Source organism: Salmo salar, chromosome 20, assembly GCF_965601325.2.
Source record: "Salmo salar chromosome 20, fSalSal1, whole genome shotgun sequence".
Lineage (NCBI taxonomy): Eukaryota > Metazoa > Chordata > Actinopteri > Salmoniformes > Salmonidae > Salmo > Salmo salar.
The window spans coordinates 91,417,525-91,437,483 of record NC_138310.1 but is presented as its reverse complement, the minus strand read 5'-3'; the positions used below and the strand labels follow the sequence as shown (position 1 = coordinate 91,437,483).

General features: G+C 44.4%; 1 protein-coding gene across 1 annotated transcript in view; it reads right to left on the bottom strand.

Annotated features, from left to right (window-relative positions):
- The window catches only part of LOC106581552 (LHFPL tetraspan subfamily member 6 protein), a 157,864-nt gene that overhangs the window by 134,303 nt on the left and 3,602 nt on the right, over positions 1 to 19,959 (bottom strand). Inside the window, exon 2 of the mRNA XM_045704121.2 lies at positions 14,151 to 14,699. Within this exon, the coding sequence (XP_045560077.1) occupies positions 14,151 to 14,535 (385 nt within the window). The 5' untranslated portion in view covers positions 14,536 to 14,699. The remainder of the gene's footprint in view (positions 1 to 14,150; positions 14,700 to 19,959) is intronic.

Sequence of the window (19,959 nt, the reverse complement as noted above, 5' to 3'; positions counted from 1 at the left end):
GGGTATAATTTAGGACAGGGTAGAGGGTATCATTTAGGACAGGGTAGAGGATATCATTTAGGACAGGGTAGAGAGTATCATTTAGGACAGGGTTGAGGGTATCATTTAGGACACGGTAGAGGGTATCATTTAGGACAGGGTAGAGGGTATCATTTAGGACAGGGTAGAGGGTATCATTTAGGACAGGGTAGAGGGTATGATTTAGGACAGGGTAGAGGGTATCATTTAGGACAGGGTATAGGGTATCATTTAGGACAGGGTGGAGGGTATCATTTAGGACAGGGTAGAGGGTATCATTTAGGACAGGGTATAGGGTATCATTTAGGACAGGACAGAGGGTATCATTTAGGACAGGAAGAGGATATCATTTAGGACAGGGTAGAGGGTATCATTTAGGACAGGGTAGAGGGTATCATTTAGGGCAGGGAAGAGGATATCATTTAGGACAGTAATAGAGTATCATTTAGGACAGGATAGAGGGTATAATTTAGGACAGGGTAGAGGGTATCATTTAGGACAGGGTAGAGAGTATCATTTAGGACAGGGTAGAGGGTATCATTTAGGACAGGGTAGAGGGTATCATTTAGGACAGGGTAGAGAGTATCATTTAGGACAGGGTGGAGGGTATCATTTAGGACAGGGTAGAGAGTATCATTTAGGACAGGGTGGAGGGTATCATTTAGGACAGGGTGGAGGGTATCATTTAGGACAGGGTAGAGAGTATCATTTAGGACAGGGTAGAGGGTATCATTTAGGACAGGGTAGAGGGTATCATTTAGGACAGGGTGGAGGGTATCATTTAGGACAGGGTAGAGGGTATCATTTAGGACAGGGCAGAGGGTATCATTTAGGACATGGTAGAGGGTATCATTTAGGACAGGGTGGAGGGTATCATTTAGGACAGGGTAGAGAGTATCATTTAGGACAGGGTAGAGGGTATCATTTAGGACAGGGTGGAGAGTATCATTTAGGACAGGGTAGAGAGTATCATGTAGGACAGGGTAGAGGGTATCATTTAGGACAGGGTAGAGAGTATCATTTAGGACAGGGTGGAGAGTATCATTTAGGACAGGGCTAGTCTAGCAGGTTAATCAGACATTGTTTTTGTTCAGAAAAGCCCTGCAGCTCTGTCCTAACTCCTCCTATGCCACCTAATATTCTGCCACGTTACAGTTACAGGCCTCATCTGAAGTGACAGGGGGTAAAAATGTCCTCCTTCTGGAGGCCGGGGCCAGAAGAACGAACTCAATCAAACAAACAATCGTTAAAATCTACTTATAAAGCTCTTTTAAATGGTCTTAAAAGGACAAAGATGGCGCCGGAGAACAAGGCTGACGTTTTACGAATTCCTAACCAATTGTGTTTTTTGTTCGTTTCTTTGCGTTGTTTGTAACTTATTTTAAACTTATTTTGTACATAATGTTGCTGCTACCGTCTCTTATGACCGAAAATAACTTCTGGACATCAGAACTGCGATTATTCACCACGGACTGGCAGAATCCTTTTTTCTCCTTTAACGAGTCTGACGAGCCCGACGTGAATGATATACTGCTTTCCCGGGAACAGGCCCAGATCCCCGTGATCTGCGTGAAGAGGAGGCGGAGAAAAAAGGGCCAGAGGGCGGGGCTGCCTTCTGAGAATTCGTAGGGGATCGAATAAACCCCCACTTCCTTCCATTCTGCTAGCAAACGTGCAAAATAAAATCGATGACCTACGAGGAAGATTAAACTACAAACGGGACATTCAAAACTTTAATATCTTATGCTTTACAGAGTCGTTGCTGAACAACAACATTATCAACATACAGCTGGCTGGTTATACGCCGTACCGGCAGGATAGAACAGCGGCGTCTGGTAAGACAAGGGACGGCGGACTATGTATTTTTGTAAATAACAGCTGGTGCACCAAATCTAAGGAAGTTTTGAAGTTTTGCTCACCTGAGGTAGAGTATCTCATGATAAGCTGTAGACCACACTTTCTACCTAGAGAGTTTTCACCTGTATTTTTCCGTAGCTGTTTACATACCACCAAAGAATGATGCTGGCACTAAGACTGCACTCAATGAGCTGTATTCCGCCATAAGCAAACAGGAAAACGCTCACCCAGAGGCGGCGCTCCTAGTGGCCGGAGGACTTTAATGCAGGGAAACTCAAATCCGTTTGGCCCAATCTCTACTAGCATGTTAAATGTGCAACCAGAGGGAAAAAAACTCAGGACCACCTTCTACTCCACACACAGAGACACATACAAAGCTCTCCCTCACCCTCCATTTGGCAAATCTGACCATAGTTCTATCCTTCTGATTCCTGCTTCCAAGCAAAAATGAAAGCAGGAAGCACCAGTGACTCGATCAATAAAAAAGTGGTCAGATGAAGCGGATGCTAAACTACATGACTGTTTTACTAGCACAGACTAGAATGTGTTCCGGGATTCCTCAGATGGCATTGAGGAGTACACCACCTCAGTCATCGGCTTCATCAGTAAGTGCATCAATGACGTCGTCTCCACAGTGACCGTACATACATACCCCAACCAGAAGCCATGGATTACAGGCAACATCCGCACTGATCTAAAGGCTAGAGCTGCCACTTTCAAGGAGTGAGAATGCAATTCATTGACTACAGCTCAGCATTCAACACATAGTGCCCTCAAAGCTCATCAAAAAGCTAAGGACCCTGGGACTAAACACCTCGCTCTGCAACTGGATCCTGGACTTCCTGACGGGCCGCCCCCAGGTGGTGAGGGTAGGTATCAACACATCTGCCACACTGATCCTCAACATAGGGGCCCCTCAGGGGTGCGTGCTCAGTCCCCTCCTGTACTCCCTGTTCACTCATGACTGCACGGCCAGGCACGACTCCAACACCATCATTAAGTTTGCAGATGACACAACAGTGGTAGGCCTGATCACCGACAACAACGAGACAGCCTATAGGGAGGAGGTCAGAGACCTGGCCGTGTGGTGCCCGGACAACAACCTCTCCCTCAATGTGATCAAGACAAAGGAGATGATTGTGGACTACAGGAAAAGGAGGATCGAGCACGCCCCCATTCTCATCGACTGGGCTGTAGTGGAGCAGGTTGAGAGCTTCAAGTTCCTTGGTGTCCACATCACCAACAAACTATCATGGTCCAAACACACCAAGACAGTTGTGAAGAGGGCACGACAAAACCTATTCCCCCTCAGGAGACTGAAAAGATTTGGCATGGGTCTTCAGATTCTCAAAAGTTTCTACAGCTGCACCATCGAGAGCATCCTGACTGGTTGCATCCCTGCCTGGTATGGCAACTGCTCGGCCTCCAACCACAAGGCACTACAGAGGGTAGTGCATAAGGCCCAGTACATCACTGGGGCTAAGCTTCCTGCCATCCAGGACCTCTATACCAGGCGGTGTCAGAGGAAGGCCCTAAAAATTGTCAAAGACTCCAGCCACCCTAGTTATAGACCATTCTCTCTGCTACCGCACGGCAAATGGTACCGGAGCGCCAAGTCTAGGTCCAAGAGGCTTCTAAACAGCTTCTACCCCCCAAGCCATAAGACTCCTGAACATCTAATCAAATGGCTACCCGGACTATTTGCATTACTTTTATTTCTTATTCTTACTTATATTGTTTTTTAAACTGCATTGTTGGTTAGGGGCTCGTAAGTAAGCGTTTCACTGTGAGGTCTACACCTGTTGTATTCGGCGCACGTGACTAATAACATTTGATTGAAATCATTCAAATCTACTTATAAAGCCCTTTTAAATCAGCAGTTATTCCAAAGTGTTGTCACAACTCATCTGAATCAAACATGAGAGATCTTACTTAAATGCAGGCTGTGAAAGAAACCACATGCTCCCAATTACAGTAGCAGTAATTCACTTCTCTTCAGTCATTCTCCTGTCTTCCCTGAGCCTGGCTGTGACGGGGTAATAGCAGAGAGGCAAACCACAGAATGTGTGTGAATGGTTAAACTTAACGAGAGAGCCAGAGCACCACAACTTCTTACACCAGCAGAGAAGAGAGATGGGAGAGAGAGAGAGAACGAGAGAGAGATAAAGAGAGAGAGAATGAGAGAGAGAACGAGGTTAAACTTAACGAGAGAGCCAGAGCACCACAACTTCTTACACCAGCAGAGAAGAGAAGAGAGAGGGGAGAGAGAGAGAGAGACGAGAGAGAGATAAAGAGAGACAGAGAGAGAGAGAAAGAGAAAGAGAGAGAGACGAGACACAGAGAACGAGAGACAGAGAGAGACACAGAGAGAAAGAGACAGAGAGACACACACAGAGAGAACGAGACAGAGAGAGAGAGAGAGAGACACACAGAGAGAAAGAGAGAAAGAGACAGAGAGACACACACAGAGAGAACGAGACAGAGAGAGAGAGCGAGAGAGAGACAAACAGAGAGAGAGACAGACAGAGAGAACGAGAGACAGAGAGAAACACACCGAGAGAGGAGAGAGAGGAGAGAGAGAGAGAGAGAGACACACAGAGAGAAAGAGAGAAAGAGACAGAGACAAACAGAGAGAGACAGACAGACAGAGAGAGAGAGAGAGAGAGAGAGAGAGAGCGAGAGAGAGAGAGAGAGAGAGAGAGAGAGAGAGAGAGAGAGAGAGAGAGAGAGAGTACACTGCCCACAAAATGAGGTGGAAACTGAGCAGCACTTCCTAACCTCCTGCCAAATGTATGACACATATTTCCCTCAGATTACACAGACCCACAAAGAATTTGAAAACAAATCCAATTTTGATAAACTCCCATATCTACTGGGTGAAATACCACAGTGTTCCATCACAGCAGTAAGATTTGTGACCTGTTGCAACAAGAAAAGGGCAACCAATGAAGAACAAACACCATTGTAAATACAACCTATATTTATGTTTATTTATTTTCCCTTGTGTACTTTAACTATTTGCACATAATATGACATTTGAAATGTCTTTATTATTTTGGAACTTTTGTGAGTGTAATGTTTACTGTTAATTTGTATTGTTTATTTCACTTTTGTTTATTATCTATTTCTGTAAGGAGTTGACGCTGGTAGACGAGAAGCAAATACAGGGAGTGAACATTTAATTAACAACAGGACATGAAACAGGACAGGACAGCGTTTGGACATGAAAACATAACGACATTAATGCTGACACAGTGAACCAACTGAGGAACAGACAGATATAGAAAGGGCAATCAACAAGGTGAAGGAGTCCAGGTGAGCCAGGCAGTGACGCGCGTAATGAAGGGCAGCCTGGCGCCCGAGAGGGAGAGAGGGAGCAGGCGTGACAATTTCCCTTGCTCCTCAGAGAAGGAAGGGGAGGCCCATCCTCCTCAGTGAAATTTCATTAAAAAGTGATCATTTTTTACGATAAAACTACACTAAATATATTCATACGTCGCCAAATAAATGATTAAAACTGTTTTGTAATGAATGTCTACAGTAACTTCAACATCATTGTCTGGGGCAGCGTACAATAATTTTTTTTTGGACTTGTGCTGTGCTCACTTGAACAGGAAGGTGGGCGCGGTGGTCTTTTAGTCATCAAACTTTGTCATCATAGTCTGTCATTCTCTGGATTTAGGGCGCTTTCAAGACAACTAGGAACTGGGGAGAAGAAAAAACAAGGTCAAATCATGATGACGTCATTGATCTTCAGGTCGGAGCTCTAGAAAGAAGCCCGAGTTCCGAGATGGATGACCGTTCAAAACATATTTACAGTTAGAAACTCGTTTTTTCTCCGAGTTCCCAGTTGTCTTGAACTCCCTGATGTCAGATTTCCCAGTTCAGAGTTAATACTTGTTTTAAAAATCATCCTGGATTTTAAACTTAGAAAAGAGACCCTTAAAACACAGACTCGGCACCACACAGCCACTCCACTGAATAGCAGGCTAGTGATTGCTTTGCAATGCTTGCAGTTAGCCACCGATTCCTTCCAAACCACTCATTGTTGAATTTGCGATTACCAACTTGTTGTGTGATGTTTATGTCCAATGACCAATGAGCAACGATAGTTTCTATATCTATAATTTCTCTTCATAAGACAAGGATTGAAAAGGATTTGCCAGTAGATTGTCAACTTGATTCATGATGACTGCTAGCTAAGAATTTGGAAGTTCGACGTTGACATGATCAGTCCAATCAAAACATTAACCAACCCCTAGGCTCCGTATTTTCCCGCTGGCTGCCCCACCACCACAGAAAGCACTGAGCTAGGCTGAAACACCTGCATTTTGGAGCTGCTTTACTCAAGAAAACAAGAAAAAGACCATGTTTGTATGCGTCTTTATTTAACTCAAGGATTCTTAGAATATATATATATATTTTTTTTTACGTTGTTTGCGAACTGATATGTGACACGTATTAATGCAAAAATAACATGCAAAACAGGCAACCCACCCAAAAAAAGGGTCTCAAAACAGCCCTGAATGTCGGGTCTCCACTGATCATAGAGAACCTTACCACGGATGATGCCACTGTGTCATGTTCAGACGGGTTCAAGGAAAAGCTGGAAGATGTTGATAAACAAAATTTACTTCTAACTTTTTTATATTATATTGGTAGTTACAGTCTTGTCCCATCGCTGCAACTCTGGAGAGGCGAAGGTCGAGATCCATGCGTCCTCCAAAACACGACCCAACCAAACCACACTGCTTCTTAACACAATGCCCACTTAACCCGAAAGCCAGCCACACCAACGTGTCGGAGGAAACACCGTACACTTGGTCGACCGTGTCAGCGTGCATGCGCCCGGCCCGCCACAAGAGTAGCTAGAGCGCGATGGAACAAGGACACCCAAACCCTCACCCTAACCCTAACCATAACCCGGACGACGCTGGGCCAATTGTGCGCTGCCGGCTTTGACAGAGCCTGGACTTGAACCAGGATCTCTAGTGGCCTTAGACCACTGCGCCACTCGGGAGGCATTACTTCTACCTTTTGAGGAGATATTTACTCACACAGATGTTGTGGTTGACATAGTGCAGCAGAAAGCCATGGATGTAGCCTACTGTAAGAGAAGAATAGAGAATCTGACAAGCAGAACAGAGGAACACAAGTCTGACGTAGCATTCAGTGCCATATATGAGAAGGCAGCAAGCGTAACAGAGGATCCAGACATCATTCACAGGAGGAAGCGCCAGGCAGGGCACTCAGGATGTTAGGCACACCTACCAAGGCACTGTATGACTCAATTCATGATAACATCAAGTCTCAGATAGCACAGAGGTACTAATGCCTGGACAGCATGCGATTCCTGAAGTTGTTAGATAAAAGTACATTTGATTCATTAAAAGAGAAAATCCTCAGATGATCCTCTGACAAAGTCTATTGCAGACCTATGGCCAGGAAGAGACTGAAAACAGAGCTGCAAATGTTTTTACGGAGGAGATTGAAGGGGCCAAAGCTGTGTGACGCAATCCTGCACTATAAGACCAGTGGACTTGATGAAGTGATGCACTGAGCTGTACAGGCTCATGTGCCTAGTTGCTACTACAGGGGCAACATCAGCTGGGATGGAGCAAAGCTTCTCCCGCCTCGAGAGGCTGAAGAACTGCTCTCGGAAACACTATGGGACAAGAGAGACTGGGGAACCTTGCAGTCCTATCTATAGAGAGGAGAATTCTTAAATCACTGCAGAAAAATCTTCACTGGTACGAGAAGACCATCGACCAGTTTGCCAACCAGACTAGGAGAAGAATGGACTTCATCTTTAAAGTAAGGCTTTAACATGGTTTTCCCCATTATAATAACGTTTACATTAGTTTAATTGTTAATGAAATTATGTTACCGATTTTGTAATGAATTGATATTCATTTTAATTTTGTTTTCAACAGTAATTCCCCCAAGCAACACCCATGGCCCTCTAAAGAACTGAACAGCCCCGTGACCTCTAAAGAACTGAACAGCCCCGTGACCTCTAAAGAACTGAACAGCCCCGTGACCTCTAAAGAACTGAACAGCCCCGTGACCTCTAAAGAACTGAACAGCCCCGTGACCTCTGGAGAACTGAACAGCCCCGTGACCTCTAAAGAACTGAACAGCCCCGTGACCTCTAAAGAACTGAACAGCCCCGTGACCTCAAAAGAACTGAACAGCCCCGTGACCTCTAAAGAACTGAACAGTCCCGTGACCTCTAAAGAACTGAACAGCCCTGTGACCTCTAAAGAACTGAACAGCCCCGTGACCTCAAAAGAACTGAACAGCCCCGTGACCTCTAAAGAACTGAACAGCCCCGTGACCTCTAAAGAACTGAACAGTCCCGTGACCTCTAAAGAACTGAACAGCCCCGTGACCTCTAAAGTACTGAACAGCCCGTGACCTCAAAGAACTGAACAGCCCCGTGACCTCTAAAGAACTGAACAGCCCCGTGACCTCTAAAGAACTGAACAGCCCCGTGACCTCTAAAGAACTGAACAGCCCCGTGACCTCTAAAGAACTGAACAGCCCCGTGACCTCTAAAGAACTGAACAGCCCCGTGACCTCTAAAGAACTGAACAGCCCCGTGACCTCTAAAGAACTGAACAGCCCCGTGATCTCTAAAGAACTGAACAGCCCCGTGACCTCTAAAGAACTGAACAGCCCCGTGACCTCTAAAGAACTGAACAGCCCCGTGACCTCTAAAGAACTGAACAGCCCCGGACCTCTAAGAACTGAACAGCCCCGTGACCTCTAAAGAACTGAACAGCCCCGTGACCTCTAAAGAACTGAACAGCCCCGTGACCTCTAAAGAACTGAACAGCCCTGTGACCCTCTAAAGAACTGAACAGCCCCGTGACCTCTAAAGAACTGAACAGCCCCGTGACCTCTAAAGAACTGAACAGCCCCGTGACCTCTAAAGAACTGAACAGCCCCGTGACCTCTAAAGAACTGAACAGCCCCGTGACCTCTAAAGAACTGAACAGCCCCGTGATCTCTAAAGAACTGAACAGCCCCGTGACCTCTAAAGAACTGAACAGCCCCGTGACCTCTAAAGAACTGAACAGCCCCGTGATCTCTAAAGAACTGAACGGTCTGTGACCCTCTGGAGAACTGAATCCCCCGGTCCTATGCTGTCTGTTATTCCCCATTTCCCAATCACATACACAAACACGATCACATTATTAGGGCTCCCTATGTGGCTCCCGAGTGGCGCAGCGGTCTAATGCACTGCATCTCAGTACTAGAGGCGTCACTACAGGTCCTGGTTCGATTCCAGGCTGTATCACAACCGGCCGTGATTTGGAGTCCCATAGGGCGGCGCACAATTGGCCCAGCGTCATCCGGGGTAGGCCGTCATTGTAAATAAGAATTTGTTCTTAACTGACTTGCCTAGTTAAATAAAGGTTAAATATTACACATCAATGTGATTTTACTCCTTGCTTGGACTAACTCATTCTTAGCTCTTTTGTCTAACTGTGTGTTGTTGTTTGTCTTTCCAGTCAAATCCTGTCCTGCCCTTTTAGTGGAGGAGTTGAGCTCATCTTTAACATCATCTATCCATGATGAACCTTTTTCTGCACTGAAGTCTCTGACCACCTCAACCCCTGTCCTGCACTGAAGTCTCTGACCACCTCACCCCTGTCCTGCACTGAAGTCTCTGAACACCTCACCCCCTGTCCTGCACTGAAGTCTCTGACCACCTCAACCCCTGTCCTGCACTGAAGTCTCTGAACACCTCACCCCCTGTCCTGCACTGAAGTCTCTAAACACCTCAACCCCTGTCCTGCACTGAAGTCTCTGAACACCTCTACTCATGCCCTTATACCCTCATTCAATCACTCGCTGCCCTTCTCAACACTGTAAGTAGCCCTCTCATTCCCATTCCCCATAATATTTTACTATAAAAGTTTTTCGATTAAACGTTTTTTGGGTTAAAATAATTTGTCATTGATGATTTTTCGAATTCGCTTTGTCGTTCGGGTCCACGCGTATACCATGGGTCTTCCATCCTCCTAAATGTTTCAAGTCACCAGCCTCCACGTATGTAAACATATATTTCCCATGCAAATAAAAGCCCCTTCGATTGAATAGAAATTGAATTGAGATGTAGAGAGAGAACTCTAAAGCCACATCATGAGGCAGGAATATACTAAAGTGAGTTTGTAATAACATTACAATGCTTTCTGAGTGGCCACAGCCATCCGGTTCTCGCTCTAAATTCAATTTAAATTAAGGGGCTTTATTGGTATAAGACACATATGTTAACATTGCCAGAGCAAGTGAACTAGATAATAAACAAAAGTGAAAATAAACAACAAAAATGAACAGTAAACATTGCACTCACAAATTACATTTTAAATGTTATATTATGTATATATTCAGTGTTGTAATGATGTGTAAATAGTTAAAGTACAAAAGGGAAAATAAATAAACATAAATATGGGTTGTATTTAAAATGGTGTTTGTTCTTCACTGGTTGCCCTTTTCTTGTGACAACAGGTCACACATCTTACTGCTGTGATTGCACACTGTGGTATTTCACCCAGTAGATATGGGAGTTTATCAAAATTGGTTTTGTTTTTTAATTATTTGTGGGTCTGTGTAATCTGAGGGAAATATGTGTATCTAATGTGGTTATACATTTGGCAGGAGGTTAGGAAGTGCAGCTCAGTTTCCACCTCATTTTGTGGGCAGTGTTGCACACAGCCTGTTTTCTCTTGAGAGCCAAGTCTGCCTACGGCGGCCTTTCTCAATAGCAAGGCTACGCTCACTGAGTCTGTACATAGTCAAAGCTTTCCTTAAGTTTGGGTCAGTCACAGTGGTCAGGTATTCTGCCACTGTGTACTCTCTGTTTAGGGCTAGTTTGCCTTTGGCCTAGTTTTTTGTTTATTCTTTCCAATGTGTCAAGTAATTATCTTTTTGTATTCTCATGATTTGGTTGGGTCTAATTGTGTTGCTGTCCTGGGGGTCTGTGGGGTGTGTTTGTGTTTGTGAACAGAGCCCCAGGACCAGCCAGGTTAATTTCTCTAATGGTGTTGACTTTGTTATGGAAGGTTTGGGAATCGCTTCCTTTTAAGTGGTTGTAGAATTTAACTGCTCTTTTCTGGATTTTGATAATTGGTGGGTATCGGCCTAATTCTGCTCTGCATGCATTATTTGGTGTTTTATGTTGTACACAGAGGATATTTTTGTAGAATTCTGCATGCAGTCTCTCAATTTGGTGTTTGTCCCATTTTGTGAATTCCTGGTTGGTGAGCGGACCCCAGACCTCCCAACCATAAAGGGAAATGGGTTCTATAATGGATTCAAATATTTGTTTGCCAGATCCTAATTGGTATGTCGAATTGTATGTTTCTTTTGATGTATGTATCGTTTGTGTGCTCTAGGGCAACGGTGTATACATAGAATTTGTATTTGTGGTCCTGGCAACTGGACCTTTATTGGAACACCATTATTTTTGTCTTCCTGAGATTTACTGTCAATGGCCCAGGTCTGTCAGGGCCCAGGTCTGACAGAATCTGTGCAGAAGATCTAGGTGCTGCTGTAGGCCCTCCTTGGTTTGGGGACAGAAGCACCAGATTCTAGTAGGGTGCTTCAAACTGTTCTAGTGCCAATTCGCTGATATATACAGTTGAAGTCGGAAGTTTACATACACTTAGGTTGGAGTCATTAAAACTCGTTTTTCAACCACTCCACACATTTCTTGTTAACAAACTATAGTTTTGGCAAGTCGGTTAGGACATCTACTTTGTGCATGACACAAGTAATTTTTCCAACAATTGTTTACAGACAGATTATTTCACTTATAATTCACTGTTTGGAGGAAAAAGGGGGATGCTTGCAAGCCGAAGAACACCATCCCAACCGTGAAGCACGGGGGTGGCAGCATCATGTTGTGGGGGTGCTTTGTGGGGGAAATGATGTGGATATATTGAAGCAACATCTCAAGACATCAGTCAGGAAGTTAAAGCTTGGTCGCAAATGGGTCTTCACAATGGACAATGACCCCAAGCATATTTCCAAAGTTGTGGCAAAATGGCTTAAGGACAACAAAGTCAAGGTATTGGAATGGACATCACAAAGCCCTGACCTCAATCCTATAGAAAATGTGTGGGCAGAACTGAAAAAGCGTGTGCGAGCAAGGAGGCCTACAAACCTGACTCAGTTACACCAGCTCTGTCAGGAGGAATGGGCCAAAATTCACCCAACTTATTGTGGGAAACTTGTGGAAGGCTACCCAAAACGTTTGACCCAAGTTAAACAATTTCAAGGCAATGCTACCAAATACTAATTGAGTGTATGTAAACTAATGACCCACTGGGAATGTGATGAAAGAAATAAAAGCTGAAATAAATCATTCTCTCTACTATTATTCTGACATTTCACATTCTTAAAATAAAGCGGTGATCCTAACTGACCTAAGACAGGGAATGTTTGTTTAGTGTTTTACAATTTTCCCCAGAAGTGGTTCGATTCTATGCATTCTTCAATTACATTGAGCTGATTTCTGACGGTTTTTGCATTCTTCATCAAACCATTTGTCATTGTTGTAAATTTTCTTAGGTTTTCTGATTTGATAGGGAAGCTGAGAGGTCAAATATACACTACCATTCAAAAGTGTGGGGTCACTTAGATATGTTCTTGTTTTTCAAAGAAAAGCTAATTTTTTTGTCCATTAATATAAAGTCAAATTGATCAGAAATACAGTGTAGACATTGTTAATGTTGTAAATGACTATGGTAGCTGGAAACGGGTGATTTTTAATGGAATATCTACATAGGTGTACAGAGGTCCATTATCAGCAACCATCACTCCTGTGTTCCAATGGCACGTTGTGTTAGCTAATCCAAGTTTATCATTTTAAAAGGCTAATTGATCATTAGAAAAGCCTTTTGCAATTATGTTAGCACAGCTGAAAACTGTTGTTCTGATTAAAGAAGCAATAAAACTGGCCTTTAGACTAGCTGAGTATCTGGAGCATTAGCATTTGTGGGTTCGATTACAGGCTCAAAATGGCCAGAAACAAATAACTTTCTTCTGAAACTCGTCAGTCTATTCTTGTTCTGAGAAATTAAGGCTATTCCATGTGAGAAAATGCCAAGAAACTGAAGATCTCGTACAACGCTGTGTAATACTCCCCTCACAGAACAGAGCAAACTGGCCCTAACCAGAATAGAGAGAAGAGTGGGAGGCCCCAGTGCACAACTGAGCAAGAGGACAAGTACATTAGAGTGTCTAGTTTGAGAAACAGACGCCTCACAAGTCCTCAACTGGCAGCTTCATTAAATAGTACCCGCAAAACACCAGTCGACTCTGGGATGCTGGCACACATAACACACACACACACACACACACATTTATACAGACTACGCACTCACACACACACACACATACAATCTTCATTTATGCTGCTGCTACTCTGTTTATCATACTGATGCCTAGTAACCATACCCCTCTACATACATTACATGACCAACAGTAATATGTGGACACCTGCTTTTCCAACATCTCATTACAAAATCATGGGCATTAATATGGAGGTGGTCCCCCCTTTGCTGCTACAACAGCCTCCACTCTTCTGGGAAGGCTTTCCACAAGAGCACACTGATGTTGTGCGATTAGGCCTGGCTCGCAGTCAGCGTTCCAATTCATTAAATTGTCCCCGCAAAAACACCAGTCTCAACGTCAACAGTGAAGAGGCAACTCCGGGGTGCTGGCCTTCTAGGCAGAGTTGCAAAGAAAAAGCCATATCTCAGACTGGCCAATAAAAAGAAAAGATTAAGATGGGCAAAAGAACACAGACACTGTCTAGAAGGCCAGCATCCCGGAGTCGCCTCTCCACATTTGCATTGCTTGCCGTTTAGGCTTTTAGTCTGGGTTTCTGAATGAACACTTTGTGACATCTTCTGATGTCAGGGCTTTACTACGAATGAAAAGAGGAAAGAGTATAACTGTTCAGTCTGAACCATTGAATCACAACAGTCTGTGATGGAGAGTTGAGGGACTTCTGGGGGTCAACTGAAGGAGAACTAGTCTCGGGTGACCAGACATCACACCGTAAACAACTGGGGGTTTTGGGCTAGTACAGAACCTGACGCCATTCACTATAGGTTCTAATGTAAACAGACATCAGGTTGTTAGTGGACTAACTCACTGTGAGAGAAAATAGAAATTTGGAATAGAGACTTAAGGTGGTAGAGAACCGTTAGCCCCTTATGGAGTAAACAGAGAGAACAGTAGTGAACAGACTGACTCACCTCCAACGAACTGTATCCCGCCGGCCACACGTCCGATGGTCCTGGAGATGAGGTCAGAGATGCAACACCCCATGAGGGCTGTGAGGGCCACCAGGAGTAGCAGACCACAGCCCACTCCCGTCACCACCGTACAGATCCTCCACTCCAGACTAGGTATCCCTTGGAAGGAAGCATAACGCCCACACTGCTCCAGTATCACTGTGGCTTGGCTCTCCTCATCGCGCACCGGGTACGAGCACCGCCGGAAGGTGCCGAACGAGACCGGCTTGTCCATCTGGGAACCGAGCAGCCAGTAAGGCATGAAGAAGCCGACACAGGAGGCCGCGGCACAGAGCAGGGAGAGGAGGGTCCAGATTACACCAGCACAGGTCAGGCTGGAGGCCATGGTGTATGATGGGTCACAACTTCACTATTATATAGAACTAGAAGACAAAGTTGCCAGAATAGACTAAAAAGAGATTTAGCTTTTGTTGTGTTCTTGACTCCACCACGGGCCTAGACTACCACCATGTCTCTGTCTCTCCCCACGTACTGACTGACTTCTGTCCCCTGCAGAGAGAGAGAGAGAGAGAGAGAGAGAGAGAGAGAGAGAGAGAGAGAGTACACTGTAAAAAATAGAGACTCAAAACATCATGATTGTATAATGAAACCATTAAAAGCAGTGAACCTAATCTGAGATTTGGTGTTTGGAGGGTGTTTGAACGTAAACCCAATGTAAGTAATATGATACATATAATTTAACAGTACTGTGATTCAATACATCTGAACAACCTTCCATGTACAATCATCTGAATATAAAGACTCAGGTCAGAGACATTAGCATAATAGATAACTGGTGGATCGCATTGAACTCTGGGCTGAAGTTTTGTACAAGTTTTGTATAAGTGCTACTGCTAACATTAGCAGTCATTGCCTGTATTTTTTTTCACCATGAATTTGAAATATAATGCCATATTTCCCTTGACTTTCAAGAATATGAATATGATAAATATTTTACAGTTCTTTGAACTGTCTTAGTTTATTAATATAAAAATGTGAATGGCCTGTTAACGCTTTGCTGTTATTTGATCATTTGAAGATAAAGCATTTGAAGCTTCAAAATCATGTCTTGAAACATTTTTTTTTTTTTACTGCTGAATTATTATCCAGGGACAAACTTATTAATTTGTATTTTTCACAAAAACGATATATTTCTCTATATCCTTTGTTTGAGCATAAATGTGTACATTAGACCATTTGGATTTACCAATGAGGAGTTGACCAGAACACCATATTAGAGCAGGGAATATACAAAAAGAGGGACTTCAATTTACAGTGTTTAGAAACTCCAGAAGAAGAGATCTAATTCTTCACTAGACAGGAAACACCAAAATAGTGTTTTCAACCTTTTTCCTGGTTAGTTCTCTCAGTCTTCTACACAACTTTTGATTAAGTGGTGTTACAACACATCATGTCATGTTCCAGAACACCTTAGGATGACTGTTTCAGTACACCTCAAATCTGTCTTATAACTCCCCCTGGGACTGCTGTGCAGAAGAAATATCAGCCCGCATAGAGAAGAATGGGATTGAACTTAACTTTCTAGAGTTTTCCCATTTAGTTAACACTATCAACATGTCACTTTACTGTGGGAATTGTGAATGAATCAACGCAAATATTAGCCACTTTCAATGCAACATACCGAAACAAAACAAACTTTGCAAGACTTAGTATGCAAAACAAACTATGCAAGAGTTTTGTTTTGTTGTAGGCAGAATGCATCAGAGTAGGATTCTATTGCATTGACACACACGACTCAACCCGTACTCTACACTGACCAGTGCGGCATAACCAATCACAGATGCAGTAGGCCTATATGCAAATAGACCACTGCCACAATGGATCTGTGCCATTCATGGTGAACTGGACTGTGTTTACAGCATGAGCGGTCGTGATTAGATGAGCTTGTTTTGAGATCAAACTGAGAGCTGCATGTAGCCACGTGTCCACATTTGTTCATATCCTTTGCTAGTTAGTGAGTTATTAGCCCAGTTATAAACCATTTGTGGTCAGCAATGGGTGAGTGATTTTCTTACAAGAGCACAAGACATCTTTGAAAAGCGAGTCAGGTAAAGAGCTTTTTTTTTATTATTAAAAGGGGCAGTGTTGTATTTTGAGAATGGCTTGGATAAGCTAAGTAAACAGAGAGTAGCATCATTTGTCTGATTCTCTGTAATAATGGCATGGGAATAATAATGCATATCATTTTGTAAAGTTTTGTTTCTTGCATCAAACAACACAACAACATTTTTAGTCACCTCCTTGTCTGAAGGACAAGTGGAGGATGGCCTGGTGTCAAGAAGGGCAGCAAAGAAGCCACTTCTCTCCAGGAAAAACATCAGGGACAGATTGATATTCTGCAAAAGGTACAGGGATTGGACTGCTGAGGACTGGGGTAAAGTCATTTTCTCTGATGAATCCCCTTTCCGGTTGTTTGGGGAATCCGGAAAAAAGCTTGTTCGGAGAAGACAAGGTGAGCGCAACCATCAGTCCTGTGTCATGCCAACAGTAAAGCATCCTGAGACCATTAATGTGTGGGGTTGCTTCTCAGCCAAGGGAGTGGGCTCACTCACAATTTTGCCTAAGAACACAGCCATGAATAAAGAATGGTACCAACACATCCTCCGAGAGCAACTTCTCCCAACAATCCAGGAACAGTTTGGTGATGAACAGTGCCTTTTCCAGCATGATGGAGCACCTTGCCATGAGGCAAAAGTTATAACTAAGTGGCTCGGGAAACAAAACATCGATATTTTGGGTCCATGGCCAGGAAACTCCCCAGACCTTAATCCCATTGAGAACTTGTGGTCAATCCTCAAGAGGCAGGTGGAGAAACAAAAACCCACAAATTCTGACAAACTCCAAGCATTGATTATGCAAGAATGGGCTGCCATCAGTCAGGATGTGGCCCAGAAGTTAATTGACATCATGCCAGGGCGGATTGCAGAGGTCTTGAAAAAGAAGGGTCAACACCGCAAATATTGACTCTTTGCATCAACTTCATGTAATTGTCAATAAAAGCCTTTGACACTTATGAAATGCTTGTAGCTATACTTCAGTATTCCATAGTAACATCTGACAAAAATATCTAAAGACACTGAAGCAGCAAACTTTGTGAAAATTAATATTTGTGTCATTCTCAAAACTTTTGGCAATGACTGTACAGTCAATCACAGACTACAAAAAGAAAACCAGCCCCGTCACGGACCCCGATGTCTTGCTCCCAGACACACTAAACAACTTCTTTGCTCGCTTTGAGGACAATACAGTGCTACCGACACGGCCCACTACCAAAACCTGCAGGCTCTCCTTCACCGCAGCCAACGTGAGTAAAACATTTAAACGTGTTAACCCTCGCAAGGCTGCCAGCCCAGACGGCATCCCTACCCGTGTCCTCAGAGCATGCGCAGACCAGCTGGCTGATATGTTTACGGACATATTCAATCAATCCCTATCCCAGCCTGCTGTCCCCACGTGCTTCAAGAGGGCCACCCACCATTGTTCCTGTTCCCAAGAAAACTAAGGTAACTGAGCTAAACGACTATTGCCCCGTAGCACTTATTTCCGTCATCATGAAGTGCTTTGAGAGACTAGTCAAGGACCATATCACCTCCACCCTACCTGACACCCTAGACCCACTCCAATTTGCTTACCGCCCCAATAGGTCCACAGACAACGCAATCGCAATCACACTGCACACTGGCCTAACCCATCTGGACAAGAGGAATACCTATGTAAGAATGCTGTTCATCGAATACAGCTCAGCATTCAACACCATAGTCCCTCCAAACTCATCATTAAGCTCGAGACCCTGGGTCTCGACCCCGCCCTGTGCAATTGGGTCCTGGACTTTCTGACGGGCCGCCCCCAGGTGATGAGGGAAGGAAACAACATCTCCACCCCGCTGATCCTCAATACTGGGGCTCCACAAAGGGTGCGTTCTCAGCCCTCTCCTGTACTCCCTGTTCACCCATGACTGCATGGCCCTGCACACCTCCAACTCAATCATCAAGTTTGCAGACGACACTACAGTGGTAGGCTTGATTACCAACAACGACGAGACGGCCTACAGGGAGGAGGTGAGGGCCCTCGGAGTGTGGTGTCAGGAAAACAACCTCTCACTCAATGTCAACAAAACAAAGGAGATGATCGTGGACTTCAGGAAACAGCAGAGGGAGCACCCCCCATCCACATCGACGGCGCAGTAGTGGAGAAGGTGGAAAGTTTTAAGTTCCTTGGCGTACACATCACGGACAAACTGAAATGGTCCAACCACACAGACAGCGTGGTGAAGAAGACGCAGCAGCGCTTCTTCAAACTGAAATTTGGCTTGTCACCAAAAACACTTACAAGGTTTTACAGATGCACAATCGAGAGCATCCTGTCGGGCTGTATCACCGCCTGGTACGGTATCTGCTCCGCCCACAGAGGGTAGTGAGGTCTGCACAACGCATCACCGGGGGCAAACTACCTGCCCTCGAGGACACCTACACCACCAGATGTCACATGAAGGCCAAAAAGATAATGAAGGACAACAACCACCCGAGCCACTGCCTGTTCACCCCTCTATCATCCAGAAGGTGAGGTCATTACAGGTGCATCAAAGCTGGGACCGAGAGACTGAAAAACAGCTTCTATCTCAAGGCCATCAGACTGTTAAACAGCCATCACTAACATTGAGTGGCTGCTGCCAACATACTGACTCAAATCTCAAGCCATTTTAATAATTAAAAATTGGATGTAATAAATGTAACACTAGTCACTTTAAACAATGCCACATTATATAATGTTTACATACCCTACATTACTCATCTCATATGTATATACTGTACTCTATACCATCTACTGCATCTTGCCTATGCCGTTCGGCCATCGCTCATTCATATATTTATATGTAGATATTCGTATTCATTCCTTTACACTTGTGTGTATAAGGTAGTTGTGAAATTGTTAGACTACTTGTTAGATATTACTGCACGGTCGGTACTAGAAGCACAAGCATTTTGCTACACCCGCATTACCATCTGCTAACCATGTGTACGTGACCAATACAATTTAATTTGATCTGTCATCATCGTTACGCTCACCAGCGCCTCATCAGACTCACCTGGACTCCATCACCTGCCTGATTACCTTCCCTATATCTGTCATCGTTATGCTCACCAGCGCCTCATCAGACTCACCTGGACTCCATCACCTGCCTGATTACCTTCCCTATATCTGTCATCGTTACGCTCACCAGCGCCTCATCAGACTCACCTGGACTCCATCACCTGCCTGATTACCTTCGCTATATCTGTCATCGTTACGCTCACCAGCGCCTCATTAGACTCACCTGGACTCCATCACCTGCCTGATTACCTTCCCTATATCTGTCATCGTTAAGCTCACCAGCGCCTCATTAGACTCACCTGGACTCCATCACCTGCCTGATTACCTTCCCTATATCTGTCATCGTTACGCTCACCAGCGCCTCATCAGACTCACCTGGACTCCATCACCTGCCTGATTACCTTCCCTATATCTGACATCGTTAAGCTCACCAGCGCCTCATCAGACTCACCTGGACTCCATCACCTGCCTGATTACCTTCCCTATATCTGTCATCGTTACGCTCACCAGCGCCTCATCAGACTCACCTGGACTCCATCACCTGCCTGATTACCTTCCCTATATCTGTCACTCCCTTTGGTTATTCCCCCAGGCGTTATTGTGTCTGTTTCCGTTGTTTCATGTCTTTACACTACTCCTGTTTCTTGTTTTGTTCCTT